The sequence below is a fragment of the Ammospiza nelsoni genome, chromosome 5 (genome assembly GCF_027579445.1).
Source record: "Ammospiza nelsoni isolate bAmmNel1 chromosome 5, bAmmNel1.pri, whole genome shotgun sequence".
NCBI classification, from domain to species: Eukaryota; Metazoa; Chordata; class Aves; order Passeriformes; family Passerellidae; genus Ammospiza; species Ammospiza nelsoni.
The window spans coordinates 60,745,482-60,772,371 of NC_080637.1; the positions used below are offsets into that span (position 1 = coordinate 60,745,482).

Sequence of the window (26,890 nt, forward strand, 5' to 3'; positions counted from 1 at the left end):
GAACAGCACAAGAAACCTAAAAATACACCCCCTCACACCCCCACACACACCAAACAAAGCAACCAATCAAAAAAACCCACTATCAAAAACCCCCTGAACAAGCCCCTAGAGAACTGAGGTTAAAGACAGAGAAACTTGTCCAAGCTAGAAATAAAGAGGTATTTTTAACATCTTTCCCTTATTCCTAAAGTAGTTTTAAAAAGAATTAACTACAGCCAAAACAAAAATAACAATTCTTCCCTGTAGAATACATATCCTTCTAAAAACTTGGCCATTATATTCAATGAATTTAACTACTCAGATTTACATAACCATTGATGCTTTTCCCCCATGAATCTATTTTAGCCCATTCATTTCTCTTTCAAAGTATGCCGTTCATTTGGCAACAAGTATGATCACAGGGAATTTTCTTTTGTCCTAAATTTAAGTTTTCTTCAGACAGCCAAACAACAGATTTTTATAAACTGTCTTTGAAAACTCAGATTCACAGATATTTTCAGATTTTTCCAATGCCTTGGTTCCAAAGAACTGGACTGTGATTACACAAAAGAATATTCTACCAAATGCTCACAATTTATCTAGTGCCTAGAAAGAAAATGTTGTCTTGCAGTTGTTTCACTAGAAATGTCAGGAACTGATATGCCAAAATCTAACAGGCACTAATTTTAGAATCACACATAGCAGATCCTGGAAAAAAAAAAACTTGAGGAGTTCAACTCTTGTCTTTCTTGAGTGATAGACTATTTCCTGGAAAAGAGAGCTACTTGGCAAAATCATCTTAACTGTTTAAATGACACAAGATTTTTTTCTTTTCATTTTAGGCAGGTCAGTTTAAGACCATACTCAAAAACCATTTAAGTTGACTCCAGATTTTTAAATGACCATGAAAAAACTTTAAGTGCATTATTATTATTTTGGTTAGAGATTTCCTTAGGATTTTTGTGTACACTACCAGAATGAAGTAGATGACACTACAGAAATTCCAGGCTTTTGCTCTGTTACCAGTACTGGTCACGCACAATTCCTGCCACAGTTTGCTCCACTATTTTCCTACTATTGTGCACACACTTGTGTTGTAAATAAACTCCTCCTGGTTACCTTGTGTTAGTAGTAGTGAACAGTACAGCCTGAGAGTACAGCCCCCAAGCTCTAATGCTGCCTTTAAGTCTGATGGGCATTCCCTCCTCTCTCCTGGATATGCTGGAGCACAAGTCTGACATGCAAAACTCCTTGGAAATAGATTTTTCCAAATGCCCACAGATGGGTTATCTACTCAACTCCCAAGCAGCACCAGCTTTCTAAAGCTCAATCTGTTTTTTTGAAAAATACTTTTCATTTGCTGAAGCTTTCTGGGCTAGATGATCCTTTCTTTCAGCTGCCTAATGTTTATATGATTAAGATGTGTGAAACACAACTTGTTTTCTTACTCATGTAGCAGAGTGATGGCAACACTAAGCAATTATAAACAATATGACTCAGTTTGATGTCCTTTTTCTCTATTCAATTTTTAAAAATTACTGGCTGAGGCAGTGTAAGGCAGATCAAATTAATTTAATTACTTAAAGTTGATAAAAACAAGTATAATTCTACTATAGCCTGCAGTATCAATAATGGGTATTAAAAAAAAAAAAAAAAAGGAAGGAAGGAACACCACCAAAGACCAACAGCAAATTTAAATTCAAAGAAACAAACCCCACCAAATACCCTGGTAGGTACTCAACTAACCAATGAGAAAATATAGAAAAAAACTTCAGGAACCAGTTTATAGGAATTGGGGAAAAAAGGCATCTAGCATCTTTCTTCAGCATTGCCCCAGATTTCTGCTGTCAGGCAAGTACAGCCTAGTAACCTTTGGAAAAATCAAGGTAAGCTTTTGGGTTGGTTTTTTTTTTTTTTTCTTTTCCCAAATTTTTTAGGATTTCTGTCCATCATGAACATTCAGCTTAGTGAGACAACATACACTCAGATCTTAAGGGTCATTATAGCAATGAAATATTTAGCTTTGTAATTGTTTGTATGGACAAACAAAAACTTTAGTTTAATTTTTATCCATTCTGAAAGTCTTTCAGTGGGAGATGAACCTGACAGAACCAAGACATACAATAATATTTACATTAAATGCTAGATACCAGACACTATGATATACAAATACTGTTTTTCATGAACTCAGATGCTGTGGCATCTGTACTGTATAGGTACTGTAAAGAAGCACAATCATGATGTAGGACACGCAACATATTTTTGTCTGTGTTTCATGTCTTCATGGTTTTCAACCCACAGAAAAGGAGTTGTTCCTGCTTCTGCAGATCTACAACAGTTCTATGGTATTGTAACAGGAGTGAATGATGACCAGAGAGCTAAATTAACAGAAATATTCTGTATTTCTGTTTAAGAAAAAACCATAACAACCATATATAAATATTCCAATTAGTAAAAAATCATTAAAAATTCTAATACCCCAGTACTCCAGACAAGCATGTGCATGCATATCTGAGTTTACCCTATCTCTGGGTGAATGGAGAGAGCTGTCTTCCTAACCTTACCAAACGTTTACTGTACAACAGAGCTGTGCTGCTCCCACTGGAAACTGCCCATTTGGAAAAATTCATGACATGTTCCAGCTGTTTAGAGAGACCTGCCACTTCCTGTTGTTGCTGCAGAAGTTTCATCCTGTGCTCTTTTGCCAGAGTCTGCAAGTAGAAAAGCAGTTCCAGTCAAAAGGTTGAATTTACAGTTAAAAGGCATTAACTTTCATACTGGTAATTCACAATGATCAATGGTTTCACTTAGCTCCTCTAAAAAGGACTCCTGCCCCCTGATGCAGCAGCTATCAAACAGAAAAGTCAGTACACATTTACTCAAGATATCAGAACTTTCTGTCTAATGACACATTTTAACATATATTTATATATATGTATGTGTGTGCCTCTCTACACACACACACACACTCTCTTTTTAAAACACAATTGGAGATATTATTTTTCCAGGTATCTGTTCTAGATAATTCTCTCCTGTGATTTGCTACTGGATTACTGAATTTATGAAAAGATCTGACAGAACACTTTTCATGCATGATGTGTGTAATTATGAATTGCAAAAGCATGGAGAAAGAAACTGGCCGCCCCTCAAAAACCAAATTTTCCTCCACCAAAAACCCCACTTGCTCAAGCAGTTGTATAGGACATCTCTCCACTTTGGAATCATGCACAGAGGACTAAGGCTAGAAATTTACTGTAATGTGAATACATAGAAAAAAATATTAAGATTTAAAGTTTTTCTTTCTTAGGATAGAAATGAAATTACCTCCAACTGATGCAGCAGAGCTTTTCCTTTTTTATTTATTTCTACCATCAGTGTAAATATGGCAACTTTAATATCCTGTTCCACCTGCTTTTGATTCTGATTCACTTCAAGAATTCTGCAAGTAGACAATATAGAAAATAATTTCTTTAGCTCATAAACCCATATAAAAAGTATTTAAAAAAATCTATGGCTTAGACTACAATACTGCTTGTCAAATGTAGCAATTAATACATGTATCATCAGATACTTAGAGCCAGGAAAATTACTGGGAGAAACAGAGCAAGTAACAGTGACCTATGACAAAATTCATTAACTGGTTGCAAACTCTAATGCCATAAATCTGAGATCTGTCACTATTAAATGCTCATTGTAATTGAAGTTGTTGATTTTCTGAGTTCTGGCACTTTTCTGGACTGGTCCATGCCAATCAAAACTGCTTAAATCTAATTTCCATCTAAGGCAGAATGGCACTAATTTAGCTGTTTCAGCAACAGTGCTCAAACAGCAAAGCTTAATGTTATCCTGGGGAAACCTCTACTGCCAAGATGAAAGGAAGAGTTCAAGCCACACTTGGCGTCCCCAGCTGTGCTGACCCTCCCTGGGTACTGCAGCACTGAACTCTGCTGAAGGAGCAGCCACAAAGGCTCGCTGCAGATTGCATCTTACAGGTTTATGTTTCTCCTGGGTTTGTAGTACCCAGTGAATAGAGCCCCAAGCACAAAAGTACTACATAAATCTTCAAATACATGTCACAAACATTATGAAAACATGAGTCATAACCTTTCACTTTCTACGAGGGATCTACACTAAGAAAATTCATCTGCTGATGGTGGGGAAGCATTTAAGACTGTCTTCTACAGTCCTTATTGCATAAGTTGTTTTGTTGCACCCAAGAGCTGCTGCCCATTAAGTCCACAGGCTGAGCAGAAGAATTACCCAACACAGCCAAGCATGCTGAACAGGCAACAGCCACTAGAGTGAACTTTAGAATCCCTCTTTCTGGAAGAATAAAAGGAGGGAGGTACAAAATACACTAACTTAAACATTTCAAAAAACTACAGTACATGTAAAGTTGCCTTCACACAGTTTTAACCTCATAATCTAATACAAACCTGTTATGGATCTGTTTCCCTGTATATTTTATGTACTTTGTCTTCTCCATCAATTTGGTGATTAGTGTCTCAATGATAACTTTCTGGTTCTGAAAAGCTTCTTCTATAAACTGGTACCTGTAATAAAAAGCAGTGAGGATTTACACATATAAAAGGTGTTATAGACTTGCTAAAGAGCAGAGTGACTTACAAAATAATACTTCTTTAATTGAAGAAAGGGGCTACTCAAATCCAAAACTTAACTGTCATCATGGAAACATATGTCAGCAAATGCTTATATATTTCATTTATAGTACATTTAATTTACAGTCTATTTTCTGTCATACTGGGGTAAGAATTTATGATTTTCATAAATACAAAAGGATTTTGTGTGACCATAGCCTAATTTTAGCAAAAAAAATGTTTTGTGGTAGTCATCACTTTGAATGCGAAAATGCAGGTAAGCTATTACTTCATGCAAGACAAGGATGCAGAAGCAGAAGAGATTGCTGAGTTGGTAAAAATTGGCAACATTTTAAATCAAGGAACTGAAATCTGAGTTTAGCAATCTGAGGAAAAAAAGAGGTGGCACATTATAAAAGAGATATAAATCCTAAGGAAAGGAGAATAAAAGAGGAAGACTGCAACCCTGCAAGAGCAATATTTAGCCTGTTCCAAGAAGCAACAATGGCCAACACTTCTCCACCTACTGACATTCACCTGGTCAGGCAAGCAAGCTCTTTGGGTGGTTGCAACAGGTATAACAAGAATATTAATATTTAACCAGGGTGCATCTGCCCCAAAATACAACAGTATGTGTTAACCAGCAAGATTTTTGCCTTATACCCAGAAGTTGTATATAATTCTGCTTTTCAGCTCCAGTCACCAGTAAGAGATGACCAAAAGAACGGCAACACAAAGATTTGACTGTTATAGTGTTGTCAAAGTACAGTATTAGCCAAACTGCAGGTTAACTCTTCCTCTGAAAGGGCTCTTCATAGAAAAATGAATTCCCATTTTCTCCATTTGAAATGGTTTGGTAATGTTGTTATATAATCTTGGTGAAGGACAAATGGAGAAATTACACGTAAGTGTACAGTTGCATAACACAGCCCCTGTGTTTTCTAAGGACTCTCTAAAGAGCTGCATTGCAACAAATTCTGACCAAACAACTTCACTGTAAAAAAGGTCTTGTGCTCAAGTCACCAGATTAACAAGTGGGTCACATTCTTTGGGATACAATCTCTGGTTTTTTGTGAGTTTCATTTCTGAGCAGAAAATTTTAGTTTTCACTTTTTCCACCTGACTGTGCTCCATACAGCTAGAACTACAATCTACTTCAGGCTACCCTCCAGCAAGTGAGATGGATAAAATGCACACTTTGCTTTGATACCTGTGCTCTTTGTGCTCTAGTAACTGGCAGTCTCTGCAGGTCAGCTTGTCACAGGTTTCACAATACAACTTCAGCTGCTCCTTTTTGTGGTAAGGGCAGAACACTGGTCGCTGACTGGTCACTCCAACTGCCTCTGTTGAATAAAGGAAGATGTTGGTACAGTCAGTCTACTAACTGGTTCAAGATTTGCACTCTCCTGTTTTTCCTTAGATGTACCAGTGTGTGCCAGGTCCCTCACTGAGACTGTAACAGCCATAAGTTCAAACTGCAATGTCTCACTCTTCTTGCTCAAGCATGGAGCTAGCACCCCTTCCTAATGGAAAATGTCTAAACCTATTTTAACATAATCTCTTCTGGCCTCACAAAACTATTTACAAAAGGAGCAGCCAGTACTGCTGCAGCTGCAAAAGACATTGCACAATCAGTAAGTTCCTTTCTTAAATGGAGATGGTTGACTTAATTTGTACTCTGTCTTCTTTCTCAGCTCACTTGGTGGAAAGGGTTTTGAGGATCAAGCCATGGACATTCAAAGTGTAGACCATACAGAATGTAATAACCAGGAGATATCAACTTCCCTTCAGGATCCTATTCTAAATGGGTGAGAGGTCTCATTCAGTTTCTAGTGAGCAAGTATCAAAGGGAGCAGGAAACACCACCAGATCACAGAAATGGAATCTGTTTCTTTAAACAATTTAACTGACAAAGCCTGATTTCCTAGGAGTTAGGTTGGACACTGAGCTCATAAGGATTATACAGCCTGTAATGAAAACTGGCTTCACACTGCTACCCATCCCTCACTGCAGATCAACACCCATTCATTTACTTATTCTCCAAAAATATGGAAGAAGTTACTTTCAGATCTATATCCTTCAGCCAAAATTCTTTCCAACTCACCAACAAACTGCCTCCCAAAGAGACCTGAGTGCACTGACATCATTCCTACCACCAAGTCCTGTTCTGCCTAACAGTCCATCAGCCACTTCTACCCACTTTTGTCCTCTCTTGAAAGTACACTCAGTACTCACTTTTGATTAACCACGGGTGAAAGTGGGATACACAATACAGTGAATATCTCCAAAATACCATGGTGGAGGAGACCCTTTGAGCAATAGATTACCTCATAGTACTACATAGGGTGGAACAAAAATAAGTATCTATTCTAATACATATCTTTAAAATAATATATAGCAATTTCTAAAAATTATGTATTTACAAGAAAAATCATGCAAGTCCAATGGATATATTAGAACCAGTAGAATGTTTGTAAGCATCCTGTAACATTTATTATCCTCCTTCAATGACACTATGGGACAAGACACAGTGGAGAAAAAACTGAAACAAAAGAGGTTCCCAAAGAACAGAAAAATACAACCTCTTCTACCACAGAGTAGTCAGGATTTCTCAGAGAGGCTGTACTGTACACCACATTCAGCATTGTTGGTTCCCAGGGCCCAAATGGATAAAGCCCTGAGCACTGGAACTCAGAACTGAAAGCCTGAAGCAGGAGGTTGGACTAGATGATCTCCTGAGGTTCCTTCTAGCCCAAATTATTGTAGATCTAACTGAGGAAAAATGCCCCAATTCATAATATACTTCCCTTACATTTTTAAGGCAAAACATTTCAAGCTCAAAAGATACTTAGCTAAAGCATGAAATTTGGCTGGCTTTTTATCCAAATGCTGAAAATGTATAATCTATTAATGCTCATTTTCCTGCTGGATACAACAATAAAGCTCATATTAACCATTTATTAGACCTCTAGTAAAACTAGAGAAGCCAAATGCCGAAAGACGTATTTTCTGCAGCTTATCTCTGAAGTCTAGATAATAATTTGCAATCAATCCATGTGGAAAATAAAATCTATGTGTATTTATTGGTTTAAAACATGTTAAATAAAAATTTAAAAAAATTAAAAAAGGAAAAACAACCTGTACCACTATTCAACTAATCTGAGACAAAAAACTGGCAGAACACCAGCTTTCAAGTTACCACTTTTTTTAAAAAAGTGTGTTGGTCCAACATAACTTTCCATTGCAGACACAAATTCTTTGTGAAATTATAAATATGCTACCTGGAGATACTTCCTCTTTCTGCCTCACAGTATGATCCTTTGTGAATTTAACCCTCTGGTGAGCTCTGATGCAGGTCTTGCACAACCACTCCACACATTCCACACAAAACCCATGAGCTTCTGCATTGTCTTCACAGCTTGTGCAGACCTGACAAGAGGAAGAAAGGTGGCTGTTAAAATAAGTTTGGAATATACACACAGGTTATTTTTCATACATCATCAGTGCAGTTTAATAATCTTCTGAAAGCAGTGAAATGAGAACATGAAACTGCCTGAGGTACAGGAACATTATAAATAAACAGCACAGAAGTAATTGAATGTGACTTTTCAAAGAAACAGGTCATTTTGTCAGTGTTACCCTAAAATCTTTGCCTGACATGAAAAAAGTCAGACCACTACTTTCTGCCATTCCCTGCACACTTAAAAGCCAAACAACGTTTATTGTATACAAGAAGCTGTTGTGAAACATTTGCTGGTGACAGAACACAAGCAGCACTACTCTGATTTTAGAAGCCTCCCTCAGTTCACCCACCAGCTTGAATTTTAGCTTCCAGTCACCTGCTTGGTTTCAGGAAGAACACACCCTACTGAACAGCAAGGTTCCTCCCAAGATTCTTAACATCACATCTTAAAGACAGCATTCCAGTTAAGTTTGTCCAAAAAGCACCCCAGAACAGATTTGCAACCAATGCACAAGAAATCCCAAACTGTGGCCTGTTAACTCCTGGGCTCTTTGGACTACACCCAACAGGAAAAAGAAATAAGTAAGGAAAACAAACATGTCAGCAGACCAAAACGTCTCCACACAGAGTAAACACATACCCAAGAAAAAATTGCTACAGTTCCAGAATCTGATCAACCACTTGAAAACTTTGAATGATGGACAACACCATTTCACACACTCATAATATCATTTCATTTTTACCCCTCCTTTCCAATGCCTCTGTAGTCCTACCTCCAATGGGGTTTTGGTATTAAAATCAGTGAACATGCTTATGTGGTGCTGGTTTAGGTAACTACCCCCATTTCTGGCACAGTTTAGCACTGCTGCAAACCAAAGCCTCAGGGGTCTGAAGATTGCTACATCCTACAGATCACAGCGACACATTTCTGCTTGCAGGAGCAACAAGGAGAACATTTCAGGTTTTAGTTTTGCTTTCAGTTTGATTAAAAAAAACTCAACCAAACGACTTCTGTACCCACACAAAGTAAATATAGACTAAGTTAAAGAGGAAGGAAGTATTTATAACTCATGCAGATAAAAAATATATACATAGAACTGCGTTCCAGTTTCCCCTTCAGGAAAGAGAAAAATTAGCACAAAATTTGCCTTAGGCCACATGGCAAGTTACTGACAGAACTGGAATTTGAACATGAAATCCAGATTCTCAATGCTGTGCTTATGTTTCTGGATCATGTTACCTCTCAAAACAAGTAGCTTCTGAGAAATGAAGTTACAACAAAAAGGCTGTTGACCCCTCTTGTTGTCACTTGGAGTTTGAAGCAGTTTCTTTTCATTAAAAGTGACCTGGAAAGGAGAAGGAATTGGGCTTGAGCCCCTTTTTCTGTTTCTTTACAAAAATGAGGCCTGAAAAGTTTCCTTTTTCAAAATAATCTCAAAAATTTAACTTCTCCTTGGTTTTAATTTTTCTTCCCCTTCTTCTCTTAACAAAATATTCTTAAAAATATTCTTATTCCTATCCATACCAGTAGATCAAGGAAAAATACCAAAGTCAGGACATTGTTTAAAAAGTCTAGAAAATTGAAATAAAGTAATTAGAGGAAGTGAACTGTAATCAGGAAATTGAAAATTTCTACTTTCTGTCTAAATTTCAGTGGGGACAGAGTGGGGGTTTTCCTCAGTAGCTGGCACATTGCTGTGGTTTCAGATTTAGTGCAAAAATAACATTGATAGCAACAACCAGCACATCAGTTTGTTAGGCAGGGCTTACACAAACTCAAGGAGTTTTCAGCTTCCCAAGCTCTCTGCCAGTCAGCACAAGCACAAGGAGGGAGCGAGGCCAGCACAGGTGGCCTGAGCTTCCCACAGGATATTCCATACCATATTCCATAGCACAGAATATCATGCTCAGCGCATGAACCATGGGGAGTTGGGTGGGAGGCACCAATCCCTGTCCAGGGAAAGGCTGGGCACCCGTCAGTGGGTGGTGAGCAAATTCATTTGGCATCATTTGTCTTGGGCTTTACTCCTCCCTCCCTCTCTCTCTCTCATTACTCCTATTATTATAATTATTTAATATTACTTTGTTTCATTTATTAAGCTGTTCTTAGCTCAACCTACAGTTTTACCTTTTTTTCCCAATTCTCATCCCCATCCCACTGGAGGTGGGGAGGGAGGAAGGAGATAAACTGAAAGGGAGAAGTAAGAAAGGCTGCATGGTGCCTGGTTACCAGCTGGGGTTAATGCATAACACTTGTTATTAACCCTTAAATTCAATGACATTCTGAAAAACAAAACAAAAAAAATTAAAATTGTTCTTAATTCTTGGGGGGAAAATCTTCTCCCTCCTTTTTTTCAGTCATTTGTCTCCTCCTTTTTGTGCCAGTGCAACTCTCTGCAAGACTGTGATGCAAACCAGGACTGATTACACCACTGTAGCCCAAGGCTCAGTTACATCAGCATTGCTGACTGCAGAGTGAACTGAACAGGCAGCACAGGAAAGTTTTCACATCAGTCTTGTGGCCAGAGCGGTGAGATTGTGCTGTGCCCACAGATACCCAGACATGTTTTTGAAAATCAGATTGAAGAGTTACATACTGGATATTTGGTTTTCTAGTGTAAAAAAAAAAAAAAAAGACAGCCCTAAAAACAAAATAAGCAGAGAAGAAAAAAACAAAAAGGTCTTTCAGGCATTCTCTAAGAAAGAGAGAAAGAGAGAAAGAGGCAGGAACCAAATTAAAAGCAAAACCAACCAACCAAACTCCCTGCAACACCTTTTCCACATCACCTTTAGCAAAATCAGGCAGATGAACATGCCAGGACATTTAGGTAAGTTCAAAGAATCTTTGAAGTTATTAATTCTCCCTAGATTCCAAGAGCTTCATTTATTTTCTTTTTTAGTTGAGTTTTTTTAACTCCTTTGACCTGCTGTATGTGGAATGAGATGAAAATTGTGATTCAACAACCAATCATCAGATGCTGCCAAAAAAATCCAAACTCCTCCTTTGTAGTATCAAAAATATATATCCCACCTTTATACACTTCAAATTCACCACGTGGACAGGAGACAGATTTTTAAAGCTTTCCATAGACATCATAACTCAGGCTGTCAAAACAGCAATGCCTTCTGGATAACATCAGATTTGCTCCTATCCACTCCTGATTTGAAATATGCATTTTCAGATATAGGTTGGATTGTGCTACAATTCCTAGTTATTACATTAAGCCATACAGCTAAAACACATGGAAGTATCATTACTGCAAATATTTGTTATGCACTTACAAAACCTAAAACTCATTCTTATTTTTGTGACTCACACAAGCAGTGTTTCAGTGATTTCAAAGAAAACTCTCCCTAGTTAACCTAGAAGCCTTTATTCTAGTTGGACAGACATTTATTTTTAATTGAGTTTTCCTTGTAATTACATTTAATTCAGTTACAAGTTCTAGTATTTATAACCCCAGGAAGTGTTCATTCAGCCTTCAGTCAAATTTAATGAAAGCAGAAATTACTCAGCATGTTGCAGGTAAGTACTATTTTAAGAAAATACACAAGCTTTTATGGCAGAAAAAACACATTTACTTGCAAGAGCTGTGGTAATAGACCTGTTTTCTCAGCTCCTGTAATAAGTAACCACTCTTCCAATTAAACACACTCTGAGTATTAAAGAGATTAAATAATCAAGCAAAGGTTTCAAAGGAAGAGAGCAAAGTAGTCCAGATGAATATTCAGTGAACTCCAAACTTCACCAATGTAAATAAGATGCAATGCTTTCCCCTGGATCCAAAACTCACTGATGCCAATAGTGACACAACTATCTCCTGGCATAAAAAAAATCACTGAAGAGACTAAAGAGACTATAAGTAATTCCCAATATGATCCATGTACTGACAGCTCAAAATGCATGAAACCCTTCTTACCCCACCATCCCATCAATATCCACATCACTTCAAAGCATACATGAGCATATTGTGACTCTTCCTGAGCCTATCACCCACCTCCATAAACCACTGGCTTTCAGAGATGTTTTGGTCACAGGTCCAGCTTTTATTAACTGTTTAACCATAATAAACACACACAGTGGTTCCTCTGGCATCATACAAACTTAAAGAAACTTATTGTTCTAAATTCTCCCTATTAATCACCTCTGGCAGTCAAGACTTGCTTTCCTAATAACTTGATCTAGTATCAGATCTAAGCTGATACCTTGTTACTATATTCCTGTTATGAATGAAGCTCTATATGTCTAATAAATAAACAACAAAATTGAATCAGCAACAGTTTTAATTGAACAGCAATTTTATATAAATTAATACAATCAAGTATATAAAATATAATCAAGCATATACAAAAATGTGGTATGATTAAGGTTCATATAAAGCATAAGAAACACCCATTGGGGTATGGGGAGGGCTTCTCACTCTGCCTCATGTAGGAAACAAAGGAATCCAAACTACACTTCTATACTGTATGCTAATACATATCCATCAATAATTTTCCATAAATCTCCTCCTATTTTCAATTCTTGAACTCTGCATCACTGCACTGCAGAGCACATGCTCCATTGTTGCTAGGGGGTCTCCTGGCTTTTTGGTGGTCTTTCCAGAGGAAGGCTCATCATCTTCCTCGCTGCCCTCTGAATAACCTGGCAGGTTGCACATGCACACTAAGCTCTGTGTTATATAAGTAAGCATTATATTCCAAATAAGCCTTATTATTTGACAGATAAAACCACAATTTAAGATTCCATACCTGGAATTGTCCCAGCTTTGCTCATCCCAAGGCCGTTTCTGTTTTGGGATCTTGCTTATCTCAATACTACATCCTGTATCCTGTTTTTCACATCAGCCAAAGGGGCCCATCTGCTTTGTTACATTAATCACATGTACTTTTCCTTTATTATTTTATAACAATTCTTTTCTAAAATATTGATATTGTTACAATTTAGTTAGCACAAATCATATCCATTTATCACAATTCACACATCTCACATAAAACCCAGCTGTTCTTTCCTAGTACAATATTTTAAACTGTCAGGTCAGTAACTGGTAAAGATACAAAATGTTATTACCATCAAAAATATTTTTACACACATTCTGTTTTGGACACAGGAGCTATGAGAATTAGAACCTAGACTAAAATGCTCTAGAGGCTCAATATGCTGCACCAACTCCCATATTATCACTAAGGTCCTCTCTCTTGCATCAATCTCACATTTCTCATTTTTATTTTCATGGCTTTGCATACACCATGTTCCTCTGCTGAAGTCCCTAAATCTCCCTCACTTGTCCACCCTTTAGTCTGATTCAAATCTAGCACTTGCTTCAGCAACATCTCTTAGGTCTGAAGCCCCTTTCTGCTCACTCTTATGAATGAAGTATAATTTTTTTTTTCAAACTTCTCTTCAGAAGCTGATAATTTTGCCAAGTCTATCCATAAATCACAATGTGAAAAAAAATTATAAAGCATCTGCTCTTTCAAAGTATTTACTAGCTGCCCACAACGTACACAATTACTGCATTTCCTGTGAGTTTCTTTTACTTTTCAAAGTTTCCTATGCTAATAGCCAGCACAAAACCTTTAATGCTACCCAGGAAAGCTCTTGTGGAACGTGTACTAGGGAATTCAAGTTCTATTCTTTCTTCATGCTCACTTCTTGTGCTCCTGAAGTTTTCAGCAGAAACTGCTAGAAAGCACAGCTATGCCAGCTCTGTGCTGAACTGCCCAAATCAGGCTCAGGTAAGATAAATATGATTATAGATTGATGGACAGAACTTTCATGGGTTCCACTTATTTCTCTCTTCCCACAATGCCAGGCTCCATGATATGCCATTCACTCCTGCAGTTTTAATTCAGCATGCTAAAAACTGCTGTAGCATTAGTACTATTTTGAATCTGAAACAATCAAACATTTCATTTGCAAAAGGTCTTTTGCAGTCTCTTTTGGATTGAAATAAAACAGTCCTTCCTGCCAACACACATAAAAGGGTAATCATAGATACAGACCAGTGGCTCTAAGCCAAAACAATATTTGCACAAAACCCTTGCCTTGCTTCCCATTCTAATTTCTTAATCATTCAAATAAAGCTCTAAAACTACTTAAGACAAAACAACTATCTCAGTGGAAAAAATCCTACAAAATAGCCACAGTTTTGGATAGAATTTGGATCACCTCTGATGCAGTATTTCCTGCAAGTGTATCTTTTCTACTTTAATTTCTCTGATCTGTTGCCTATGCTAATGGCAAATTTTCTTGCATTTCTCTTTGCTCCTTCAAAGACAAAACAAGACAGGCTGATGAGAAGGCTGTATCATCCTTAAACCTCATAATATTCCCCCCTGGACAGTACACTAATCAGTTTAACTATTATTGATTTAACTTTGCTGTTCCACAACAGAGACATTTACAGAACAGGGTAGGTTTTTTCTTATGTCAAGGTACAAATGAATGTAAAAAAACTTTCATTATCATACCAAAATAAATCTATTCAAATGAGGAAAGCTGCACATCATTCATTTCCAAGAGGTAAGTTCCACACTCAGTTAGCAGGCATCTAACAAAACATCTAGCTCCATTTTTTTAGAAAAAAGTCAGCAAAAAAGCACATGAATGTCCTATTCTGCTGGTTCAGCAGAGTCTGCTGGTCTGCCTTCAACTGCTAAAGAAAGTGTGCTGAGTTCAGCCAAGGACCTTAGCTGCAGAACAGACTTGCTTTCAAAGTGCAAACCTGCTGCTTTGTGAGAGCAGGGGTTTCCTCCCCTCTCTTCCTCAGGGAGAGGGAGAAATAAATATGGAATGGAAGAGTAAGAGCAAAGTCTAGAAAGGATCTGAAGGAAACACAAATGCTTTCAAGAACCTCCCTGACAAATGCTCACACCACTCAGTGAATGGAATTCTCCGCTTAACTTTCACAGGAAGCAAAAAAAATATTGTGAGGGGAAAGAGGGGGTCGTCAGAGACTTCAAAAAATTGGTTACTACTCCCAAGGGAAAAAAAATCCATTTCTATCACCACTCCCCAAAGCAGTATCTTTAAAGACTTGTTATATAACTAAGCAGAGGCTATGGGACACTCCCACCCTCTCAAAAAAAACCCCAAACATTTAGGACTGCTTCTGCGTAACATTATTTGCTATCTTGCTTCTCTTCCTAATTTCAAAGTCACTATAAAAGTTATGGTCAAATTTTCAACAGGGACTACTCATTTTATCAATCTTACTGGTACAGTATTGAGAGACTATGTAAATCTCACACCCATCTGCAAAACTCAGATATTATCCTGCAATTCCCAGGGGACAAACAAAAACCAAACATTTCCCCTTGCCAAATCCAAAAAAAAGCCAAGTTCAAACAGTCCTACATTGCAAGAACACAGCTTGTACTTCCAGCAACTCACAGATCAGTTTCTGGTAAGGTCTAATATTTCTCAGAAATCCAGTTTCAAAATTCCTTAAAATGTGAAGAGTTTAATGGCCTGCAAGACTCAAGTTATGTTCCTCAGAGATGATGACACCACTTATTCCTTCAATAGCCAGTGAGTGGGAACCACAAACCTGACTGGCTCCTGCCATCTGCTCCCAAGAGATGTGGCTGTTCCCACACAAGCACAAATTCCAGCTAAGCCTTGAAAGGAGCAGAAGGCACAACAAAGGACCTCTAAGACACTGCCCCTGAAACAAACAGCTCAAGAGCCAATGATACAGTCCCCCCTAAAATGGGAAAGTGAAAAAGAGGCATTTTGAAAATAAAAGGAGACCACCATCCAAATATTAGGGCATGAGCTGGAATGCAAGCTACACTGATACAGCAACCTTACTGTATTATTCTTATGAAGAATGCAGCAGCCTACAAAGAGGCTGGATTATTTACAGTAACTTCCTGGAGTTTAATAAAATGTCCTTGAGTAAAGAGATGCATGAGATACTCCCTTACTAGCTAAAAATGAAGACATGCAGCAATCTCTGTTTTGCTAACAGAGATTGTTCAACTGTGATCCTACACAGATCTATTTGTTTGGTATTGCTTCCACCCTAGCTAGTGCTTGCCTCCTGAAACACCCCCAATATTACTGTTTTTTCAGATAAGCAACTTTTATGAGATGGCTATTACTTGACTGTACAAGGAAGAAGAGGCAGCCTATATAAGGAAAACAAAAAAGAAACCCTTACAATATACCATTCTCCCCAATTAGCATTTTGAGCCTCTTCCTTGGCAATAGGACTCCAGCTATTTAACACCATGTTTTGTCAGTAATGTGATAAAGTCCATTTAGATCTCCTGGTGTAGGGTTATTCAAATCTTTGCTTCAAAGAGTGCTTCAAGTACCCTGTCCAAAGTACAGAAATTCCCATTCTAATGCCTATTGCTTACTTTTATCTTTTGCTATTAAGATGCAAATTAACATCAACAATTAAAAATAGTATAGGGTAACATAACCACCTTATTCACATGCATTTTCGTACATTTTAACTGATTTTCTAGAGTAGCTACCACATGTGATGTCTAAGTAGTTGAAGTTCTGTCTGCATATGAAGAGCAAAAAGGCCACACAGCAAGAAGCCAAGGATATGCACACATGTCCAAAAGGTGTTAACTTGATTACATGGTAATGCACTTACCTGATTTGATTTCTCTACTGTGCTACTGGGAACCTCTGTGGTATCCTTCACAAAAAAGTTATCTATGATGTGTCTCTCTGCACATTCCTGACCACAAATTGGACAGCGGATAACACCGACTGGGGGGAAAAAAGAAAATCTGATTATGCTTGCACAAACTAAGATATATTAAATAATTTTAAAGACAACTTGCAAGGATAAATAATTTTGAAAGGATGTTATACTACTTTCCTGTCAATAAGGTGTGAGCAAGAAAAGGAAAATTCTCATTTATCACTTAAATAACATTTACTTGTTGACATATTCTATCACCCAAGGTCAAACACTTTCTTGTTTCAATGCCATAAGGAATGTGCCTTAATCTTATAAAGAAATAATTATTTTACTATAAAGGGAACATATTCCCGTTGACAATTTGTTGCTGTAGAATGGATTAAAGTAAACACTTATTAGTGTGGAATATTAATAAGGGACACTGAGTGGTATTACACACACACACACACAAACATGCCAGCAGTGTGACGTGACTGACCTTGATCCATGTCACATGAGAACACAAATGCAGTACATTCAAATTTAATGAGGTCACTCATAGAGAGGAAGAATTGACCTGTATTAATATCATGACTACATTCACATAAAGAAAGGGAAAGTAATAAAAACTTAGGAATAAATAAGCAGGGCTCTCTCCCTCCTCTCCTCTGCAAGACACAATGGGGTACAATTCTAAGACAGAAACATAGTTAGGCTCCGGGTTGAAGAAAGCTGAGAACCAGTAACACAAAGGGTTAAACAATTAAGTCTTTTCAACAAAATGGAAAGGACAAAGTAAAGTTCAAAACTTGGGGTTGAGCTGTGAGTAGATTAGGTAGAAATGGAAAAGATTTTTAAGCAGAAACTTTTCTAGCTGCAGAAAATAAAAATGTCCTATTAGAACTGAGGCTTGTTTTTAACATCCAAGAAAAATCTCTAAATGCTAGGCACTGATATCTTGCTTGAAGAAAATTACTGTAGTCATTACAACCAAAAAAGGAAGCAATTGAAACTAAGTTAGGCTGAAATAATCACTTAGGACATGGAAGTCACATGCAAAAAGCCTACAGTAGAACAGTCATGCAAGTCTACACTGACACAGATTCTAGACCTTCAGCTCCCATTTGTGAGGAAACATAAATTTAGGGCCTTAAAAAAGATCTGTTTAACCTGTTTAACTCAGTGAATTCAATATCAGTATATAACTCACCACTTGCATATTTAACTAAACCAGTGTGGGCTTAAAGCAGTTTCTGTTTAATTTTTACAATAAAATGTAAAAGTACAGAAACTATAAAATATTTCACTTTCTGCAGAAGAACTTAATTCCTTACTCTAATTGCTTCATACAAGATTTAGGTAACTTTTTCATAAGATTCTTCCAACAGATGCTCAAGATTTAACTGGCAACTCAGTATAAAGCAGTGCTGTAATAAAAGTCCACCCATTTTACTAAAGCAATTCTTATTCTGGAAAATCAGCAAGCAGTTTTTCACTTGATTTCTGAAGGCATTTCACTTTCATCTGAACAGCTATGATGTTAAGCCTGATTTTACTCCAAGTGCCATTTTACCAGTCTGCATTTCCATTTTCTGTGCAGTTTCCTTTGATATACAAATTCCATTTTTTGGCTACAACTTTTGTAACATTTTTTATATCATCATCTGCAAGGATAATTGAGAAATTCAGTTCTGGTAAGTCAAGTAGCTAGCAGAACTGCAAGTACTGAATTTCTCCTGTAATTAAGCAAATCAATTTACAGTCAAGAGTGAACACATCTCCTAATACTCAAGCTACACATTTTCCAAAAAAGACTATTTTTTACATTTTTCAACAGCACCAATTACAAACCACCCTCTCCCTGTTCATTCTTGATCCTAACAAAGCAGAGTGCTCTGGGTTGATACCAAAATAAGCTAGGGAGGAAACTTTCTAACACAATTTGAAGTACTAAAAAAAGCAGGCATTCTTTAGTGCAGCACACTGGATGCACAGAAGTTATTTCCTCTACTCTGATGTGTCACAAAACTTTACAAAAAATGTATTTATTCCATTATGATCATAAATATTGATTACTGTGTACTTCCTGGCTAATACATCACTTTTTCTAGAACTAATTTGCATGCATCTACATCTTAGTAAGAGTAGTCTTTTTGTGTTCCTACAAAACACCTGTGAAGGGGTCTCTGGTGATTGTATTCCCCCAGAGTTACAGGTGACCTTTCCTTGAATTTCTCTTAAGAATTCAATTTAACAATTCAACAATTCACTGTTGCCTCTTGTTATGTAGCTACCACAAAACCCACTGTATTCCTTATTATCTGTTTATCCATTGGTTCCAGCCACATGGAGCATCCTGTGTGCCTACTTATTCATTACTTAATCTACTTCTTTAAAACACATTGTTCCCTTACTTGGACAAGTCAGGCATCATGATGTTCTGCTCCTTTTATCAAGGTCAACACAGGTGTCTTGAGTTGGTCTTTGCATGTGTTTGGGAGATGAGTATAGACACAGAATGAGACTGGCAAACCAATTCAGGCATGGATGTATTTTTCCTGCTCTCCCAAGCTTTACTTTTACTGCTTCACTGCCCAAATGCACTACTGACTGCAGTGAAGCAACATGAGAAGCAGCACAAGGATGGGAAGAGGACAACACCACCACTGAAGATTAAACCTGGAGCCACTGAACAAGATCAGCAGCATTAACCAGGGTTTGTAAGTCAGCTTGAGTTTAAAGTATGGAAGACAAGGAAGGGGAGGCAAGAAATTAGGAAGCATATCAAGACAAACCAAATATTTCACATGCCTTTTCACCAACAGAATATTGCCTACTACCTATTCAAGAAATCATTTAGAATTTCTAGTGTGACATGGGAGAAGGGGGAAAAAAGGAAAAAATGCCTAAAACTCTCAAAATCTTCATGAATTTTCTTTTCTAGAATTTGTTATGCTGCCTAGCCTTATGTCAGGGGTTTCTTCTGCCACTGTGTGAGGGTAAACTTGCTTTTGGTATAATCCTGAATTGATGACTGCTACACAAATCAGTTTTAACCCAGATTTAGTCAATGTCAGGATGGTGATGATGCCGAATTTTGCCCCAAAAGGCGAGAATAACTGCCTAAGAGACTCAGCTTAAGTCCAATAAGCAAGAGATATTTTATTGCGACGCGTCGGGGAAATCACAAAATGGATTTCCGAGTTTCCCGTAACAAAAGCAAGCTTTTATACAGTTTTGGATATAAGATTGCATCAGATCATATACATAATCATATCTTTGCATGAATATTCATATGGGGCGTGGCATAGGCGGAGTGTGGGCGGGGACACTTCTTTTGAGGATCTTCTTGGTGGTCGTTCCGGTTGCCTTCATCATGGGCTGGGGTCTCCTGATGAGTCTTCCTCTTTAAACTTTTGAACTTCTTTCCTAATTTGGTCAATTCCCGGTGTACTTGGCCTGGTCTCTATGGCTTGGCAAAGTTCTTAGGGTCAGTTTGACATTGTTGGCTCTGATCATGCTTAGCCCATCACTTCTCCTATCCCTATCTCTTTCCTGTCATTGTGTTCTATGTTTTAGCTGATTAATTGCTCTATGTGTTTCCTAATACTATGCCTTTTTCAAATGCCTTACATTCTATGTTTTAACTCATTATTTCTTGAGGGCTATCTGTTTTGGGGCTTCAGTGAATTTAACCAAAAAACCTCAAGTATCAGGGTTTCTATTAGTCAAAGTAATTCTATAAGATTCTTATTTCTCTGTAATGGAGCAAACACAAGAAGGTGAAAACATATGACTTAAGTTGGGAGGAGTTTCATAACCATCATCACTATAATTTTGAGGATGGTGAGTGAGCAGATCCCACATTTTTAGCTGCTCCTTTGTTCCAGGTGTAAGGAGTTAACACAGTTTCCTGTCTCAAACATTGTCACAGCCCCAGGTTGACTTTGCATGAGATAAGCACAGAATGGAGTGACAGGACAGTGCTATCTCCAGGCCTGGCAGAGGTGAAACATGGTTAGCTCATTCTGGGTAATGCATCCCAACAAAAATTCCCACTGGGGAAATATGTGTAAAGAAGCAACTGCTGGTATGCAGATCACTGGCCAAAGAAAGATCACCCAAAGCTCTGGAAAAGCTGAAATCTGTGACCACTACCAACCACTGAGGCCACCTGAAAGTGCCTGAAACTTGGACTGTAAGATACGCCACCACAGCAGGAACCTGAGATAAGATAAAGGGGTGCTGTTGTCTGAGTGTTATCTGAGATCTAGGGGGAGGTTAACAAAGCTGGGGGAGAAGAATTTGTCACACAGCTGCAGAATTTATGGGCCACAAGGAAAGCCAGCTCAGCAACTGTACTGAAATCAGCTTGGGCTTGGTAAAATGTAATTCCAGCGGGGGGCGGGGGGGAGATCGACCACCAACTCAAACAAAGAGGAGGAGTACAAGGACTAATTAGCATTAGAAACAAGGGAATTAACCAATAGAATAGTAGCACTGTGTAGCCAATGAGCAGTAATTTGTTTCTTTGCTAATATGTATGAATAGTGAGAAGACCTGGAGAATACCACTAGCAAGAGAAGCCCAGGGTGAAGAAGGATCAAAAAGACACCACTGGATCTATAGGTGGTGATTATCTGATCTCTCTTTCTGCTCTCTTTTCCATTTCTTTCTAGCTTTCTCCCTGACATTCCATGTTCAATAAAATCTGTATTATAGACTTCATTGTATGATCTTGTTTGACCCCTAATTTGGGCAGAGGCACACCTCAATAGCTGGATCTTAGCATTGTTTTTCAGCTGTAAAAGGAGCTGGATCAAGCCCTTGTGGCTCTTAAGTAGGAGTAAAAGAGAAGACCTCCACCCTTGTGAGCAGCATTCTTACAAAAACCAAGCAGTTGTGGAATGTCACACTGAGATTTTGCTTGAACCAGGCCAGGACACCACAATGCTAACTAAAGTAGCAATGCTGGCTCACTTGCTTGCTCATTTCTATCCTGTGAGAACAAAGATTTGTGCTGCCATGCACTGAGCTGGATTAGGGACTGCAATATTGATTCAATGGGGCTGTGCCAGGAGAGGAGAGTGTTTTCCCCCACTCTCTACATGATCATAAGACATGCACCTCTTTCAAGGAATGCCAAACTGCATTTTAGGTATGAAAAATCATGGCCCATTCTTAGTCTTCTTCACAAGTTACATGCTGCATCCACAAGGGCATCTCATGCCATCCAGTAGAATGGATTTATAGGTTATACAGTATTATTTCCAACTCCAAACTCAATTTCCTGGGAGTGCATTCAAGACCACTGAAGCATCCTGAGACAACAGGAGGAGACTGCTCTGCTTTGCCCCAATTTTGACTCATTTGCGTCTTCACTGTTGCAAACACGTTTCAGAGCCAATTTAATAAAGCCACTGGATGATCATTTGTAGATCCAAGAGGGTATTTTTGTTAGTAGATGCAAAGTGCTTTACTAAAAAAAGGAGGATTTAATAGTTCCCTTTCTTCAGATTAAATCAGTCAAAAAACCCACTAGTTTTCTGAAAGGGAGCTCTCTTTATTAAATAGAGTGCCCAGAAGCAACTGGCAATTTTACCTGCAACGACACAGTCATTACAGAATAAATAATTAGGGTTTTGTACAGCAATCTTTCCCAGTTTTACAGATGTTTTGGTTGAAATTCTAACCATACAGATTTCAGAACAAAAAAATATTAACAGCAAGTTACACATCCAGTTAAAATGTTTAAAACACGGACATGCTAATTAAAACTAATAAAAGGTATGTCAGAGATTGAAGCCAGCACCAGCTATAAGATTTTTAACATAACTACACAGAAAATTAGAGTGTTTTTACTGTGAGCTACAGATTCTTTTCTCCTCTTGCTCTTTCTATAGATACCATTAATACTTGCAAGCCTTTTCATTAAAATGCATGGGTTTGAGGATAAGCAGGTTATATTTACACGGGTCATGTTTCCCAGTTAAGAACAAACACTTAGAAAACTTCATTTGAGAGGCAGTATCTTGTGAAATAATGTCTGAATCAATTTATAAATAATTACTGCTTTCCTCTTGCTTCTCATTAAGCCACTACTGGCGCTGCAAAATTGGCAACTTCTTCAAACCAGTTTGTTCCAGAAAAAGCTGCTTCCATCTAGTTGTGACAGCCTGCTGCTGCTAGTAGAGGGGAGATAGGTTAAACCAATAAGCAGGCACATCTCAAGGGAAAATTGGCACCTACTGCCAAGACATAAACATTCCAACCCACCACCAATCTAGCAAAAAGTTTATTAAAATTAAAATTAATTAATTGTTAATTTAAATTAATTTAAATCCTTTAAAATGCAAATAAATGAAAACCAGACAAAGACTATTAGCTGTAATCCCCCCTCTGGAAGAGTGTTACAGGCCAGTTTTTATGCTGCAGTACATTGACTTTCTTGGAAAGCACTGCAGAGCTGAATTAAAATATTTCAGCTGCTCCGTGAAATGGTTCATTGTTTTTGCTATACATGCCCAATCTTCAAACATTTTAGATCGCATGTATTAGACTTCAAAATTTGTAAATTTTGCAAGGATTGACTCTCCAGTCACTTCTGAATACCTTAAGAAATTCTGCTGGCAGAGTTTACATTCACATCCAAAGCTGTCCAATGAATTTTCTTTAACAACACAATTATAAGGAGTGTCACAGTGCTAACAAAAGGAAACATTGTTATTGTGGGATGGACAATGTTTAAGTACAAGATGATGAACAAAAAGTCTCACTGTCTTGCAATGAACGTGCTTAAACGATGATGCAGAATCTGCCAACAAGCCAATTGTCACTGCTGACTGTGATGAGCATTTCTTTCATCAAAATTAAAATACATTCTTTCCAGTCCTGAAATTGTCAAGTATTTCCAAATGATATGTAATGAATTCAGACATATAATATGCAAGGATGTTTAAGATTCTGTCATACTCTTGCATTATTTTCTCTGATTAGCCAAGTATTTCATTTTAAAAGTGGGCTTGATGCTGTTTAGATTTATACATTCTACTGAAATATCATTTTGCAGATAATCTTGGATCTTGCCAACAGTGCTCAAGTCCATTGTATCCATGTGTTTCTGGAACAAGGAAATTAGTACCTTTCTCCATAAATAGCAGCATGTTAACATGTTATAATTAATTAAAAAAAAAAAAAAAAAAGATGACTGGGATAAAAAAAAATTTGCTGTCAGAACCTCAGGTATGAAGATGGACCCTGCCTTACAGCACAATACTACTAATAATTTCTTTGGAGCACTACATTTCATACTCTGGTCTTCATCTTTTTGAGTTCTCATCTACCACCAGCTGTTAGTTCAGCAGGGGCAGTACAGTGCATTTATTCCCAGAAATCCTAGCTATAAAAATAGCAGGTTAGCAGAATGTAATTTGGACAGCAAGAGCCAGTCCCAACCCAAAGAACCAAGCCCTTCTCAGGCACTGGAAGAGTTAGTTCTTTTTAATTCTTTGTTGAAAGGATGGAAACTATACTCCAACATGGGACACTCTTGAGTGTTTTGCCCACTTCTTCTGTTTAGCCCCAGCTACACCTTAATATTCCCATCAACACTGAGCAGATGTGAAGGTAAAAAAAGCCTCAAAAAATAACTTCTAAGAATCGGGATCATATTAAGGGAACCGAATTAGAAGCAGTAGTGGGAACAACAGTGGGTAACAGGCTTTACTCAGAGTATTTCACTATAAATGTCATCCAAACAGGAGTGATAATCCAACTCAAGGCCTTTGACTAGCTCATGCTACTCCCTCTCTTTTTCAACTGCTCAGATGCACCCTTGCAACCTGTTCCTCACCAGCCTGCTTCCATTCTCAATATGTTCACCACTCAGAAACTGGAAACTACCCAAGAGACTTGGCAAACTACCCTCTTGGCCCTCAGTTTCCCAGCCACCAGCCTCAGGGGAGCAATTCAGGTGCCTAAACAGACATACCTAATTTGAAGGTAATATCCTGCCTGGCTTCCAGCTATATTCCAGAAGGAAATAGGCTGCTGTGGATTGTGCAGTACATTTACCTGCCCTTTTAAAATATCACAGGCATCCCAAAAATTCAGCAATGGCAGAAGATATTTTAGTCCAGACAGATGAATTTCAACTTACCTGCCTATTCTATGCCATGTATTTTTGATACTGTGATCTTAAATTCCTGCTGGAGAACACAACTGAGGCACACAGATCTTTGCACTCTAACAAACTGGAGTCTGTAGGTCCAAAGGAAAACTTGGTTTAAAATGCTGAAGTGTCCATATTCAGAGCCATCAACCTGTTAACTGCAGTGTTCATGGCATCTGCCCATTTTCTGCTACATGGATATTTATTTTGAGGTTCTCCTCAAGGACAGAGTTCAGAAGTCATCAAGACCTCTTGTTATGCTTCCTTCAAACTATCTCAAAATACAGATTACAGTGATGCAAAATGTATTGGAACGTTCCATCAACTTTATCCGTAAAGTATTTGTGCAGGGAATGGATGTTTAAAACAACATAGAAATAATACGTTGGTCTAAAATAATAGGCTCTGCCTTTATTTGGGTTATTTTGTTTGGTGAGAGGGTAGAGAGAAAAAAAGGGCTGATTGTTACTAAGAAGAGATTTTTTATTAATTAATGTCTCTTCAATATATTCTTCAACAACACTACAGTAATAGCACATTTACCATCCAAGTACACTAGCCAACACTTACATACCCAACAGCAAAAAAAGAGGAATTTATGTATTTATCAATAAATTCAGAGTATTTTTAAAGGTACATTTTGAATCAGTGTGGCAATTAAATCTGTTCTATAACAAATATTTTGACCTGGCAGTATTTTAAAATTTTCTAGTTTTATTTTTTAAAGCTTGCTGTTGGACAGGGACAGAGGCTATGAAAAGTACCAAAAATATTTGATGAAAATTCCCACTCTAGTAAGAGAAGAAAATAAAGATACCTATTTCGTGCAGTTTATATCAGATAAGTCTGAGTGCTGTGCAAGACATTATTAATGGAATAAAAAAGTAAAGCTCCAAGTCATTTAATGCATTTAAGTAATAAAACCCAAGACTCCCAGATCCAGCCTATTCTGACTACATTATATTTAAAAGCTGTTCAACAATAAAGTTTGTCTACAGGCAGTATTTTTGCATCTATGAAAAAGCAACTCTTAATGGCAGCACAAAACTAATACTGATTTATTATGCTGATTCCACAGAATAGAATTTTACACCTGAAAATTTGATAAAGTTTCTTTGCAGTGTGGCCAAGTTTTAGTACCTTTAACAGGATTCATCTAAACATTACATGAAGTTCCCTTCAATGCAGATATAGGTAACAGGTCATGAGTGGTCTCCTTGTTAAAGCTGATGTTTACACTTGGTCAGATGAACTACACCTTAAAAACATCGACTTCTTTCCAGTAATTATATAGTACTCTTATCCACTACTGGGCATCCACTTCAATTGCAAAAATTCCTCTGATATTCTAAAACTAGTCATTAAAAGAGAAGAACATCCTCCAAGTATACTGTAGCTTACAGGGATTGCACTTTTGGATGTGGATGGTCAGGAATAAAAAGCCAGCTCACTTTATATTCTTCTCTTACATGTGTCCAATATGCCACAGCACCACTGTAAGGGTTCAAAAAGCAAGGTGCCCAGCTTTTCCCAGCTCCCACACAGCTTTAAGAGTACCAAGCTGGAGCAATATATGCATTGTGAGATTCACACATGGAAGCAGGCAAGAACCAGCATTAATTAAGAAGCAGCGTTATCATCTCCTCTGACACTGTATTAATATGAAAATTACTGAATGTAACTAAAAAAACATATTCCTTCTGGGTTGAAGAGATGAACTAAAGGATCAAATAAGAACAACAGGGATTTCTATCAGCTGCCCTACAGCTTCCAGAAAACAGCAGGTTACAGAGCCAGCAGTGATAGTGCTTATGCTCCCATGGTGTATCTCCTTCTGTTGTTGTAACCTGCAGTAGGTAACTGAGCCATGAGCCAGAGCCTGTTGGCTGATGTGAATGAACATCCACATCCACTGAAGCAAACTAGCATTCCTATGGTTTCCTCCACTTTCTCAGAACTAAAGAACTCATTCAAAGGAGCTCTCCCAGCATGACACTCTTGGCACAAAGAACAAAGAACAAGAACTAAG

At 37.8% G+C, this 26,890-nt stretch overlaps 1 protein-coding gene across 3 annotated transcripts in view; it reads right to left on the bottom strand.

The window, feature by feature from the left end:
* The window catches only part of TRIM24 (tripartite motif containing 24), a 54,889-nt gene that overhangs the window by 16,797 nt on the left and 11,202 nt on the right, over positions 1–26,890 (bottom strand). For all 3 annotated transcript variants that reach the window (XM_059473039.1, XM_059473038.1, XM_059473040.1), the window contains exons 2-7: positions 16,659–16,777; positions 7,859–8,006; positions 5,788–5,920; positions 4,416–4,532; positions 3,304–3,418; positions 2,544–2,690 (exon numbers count right to left, since the gene is read on the bottom strand). In XM_059473039.1, coding sequence (XP_059329022.1) covers positions 2,544–2,690; positions 3,304–3,418; positions 4,416–4,532; positions 5,788–5,920; positions 7,859–8,006; positions 16,659–16,777 — 779 coding nt within the window. The remainder of the gene's footprint in view (positions 1–2,543; positions 2,691–3,303; positions 3,419–4,415; positions 4,533–5,787; positions 5,921–7,858; positions 8,007–16,658; positions 16,778–26,890) is intronic.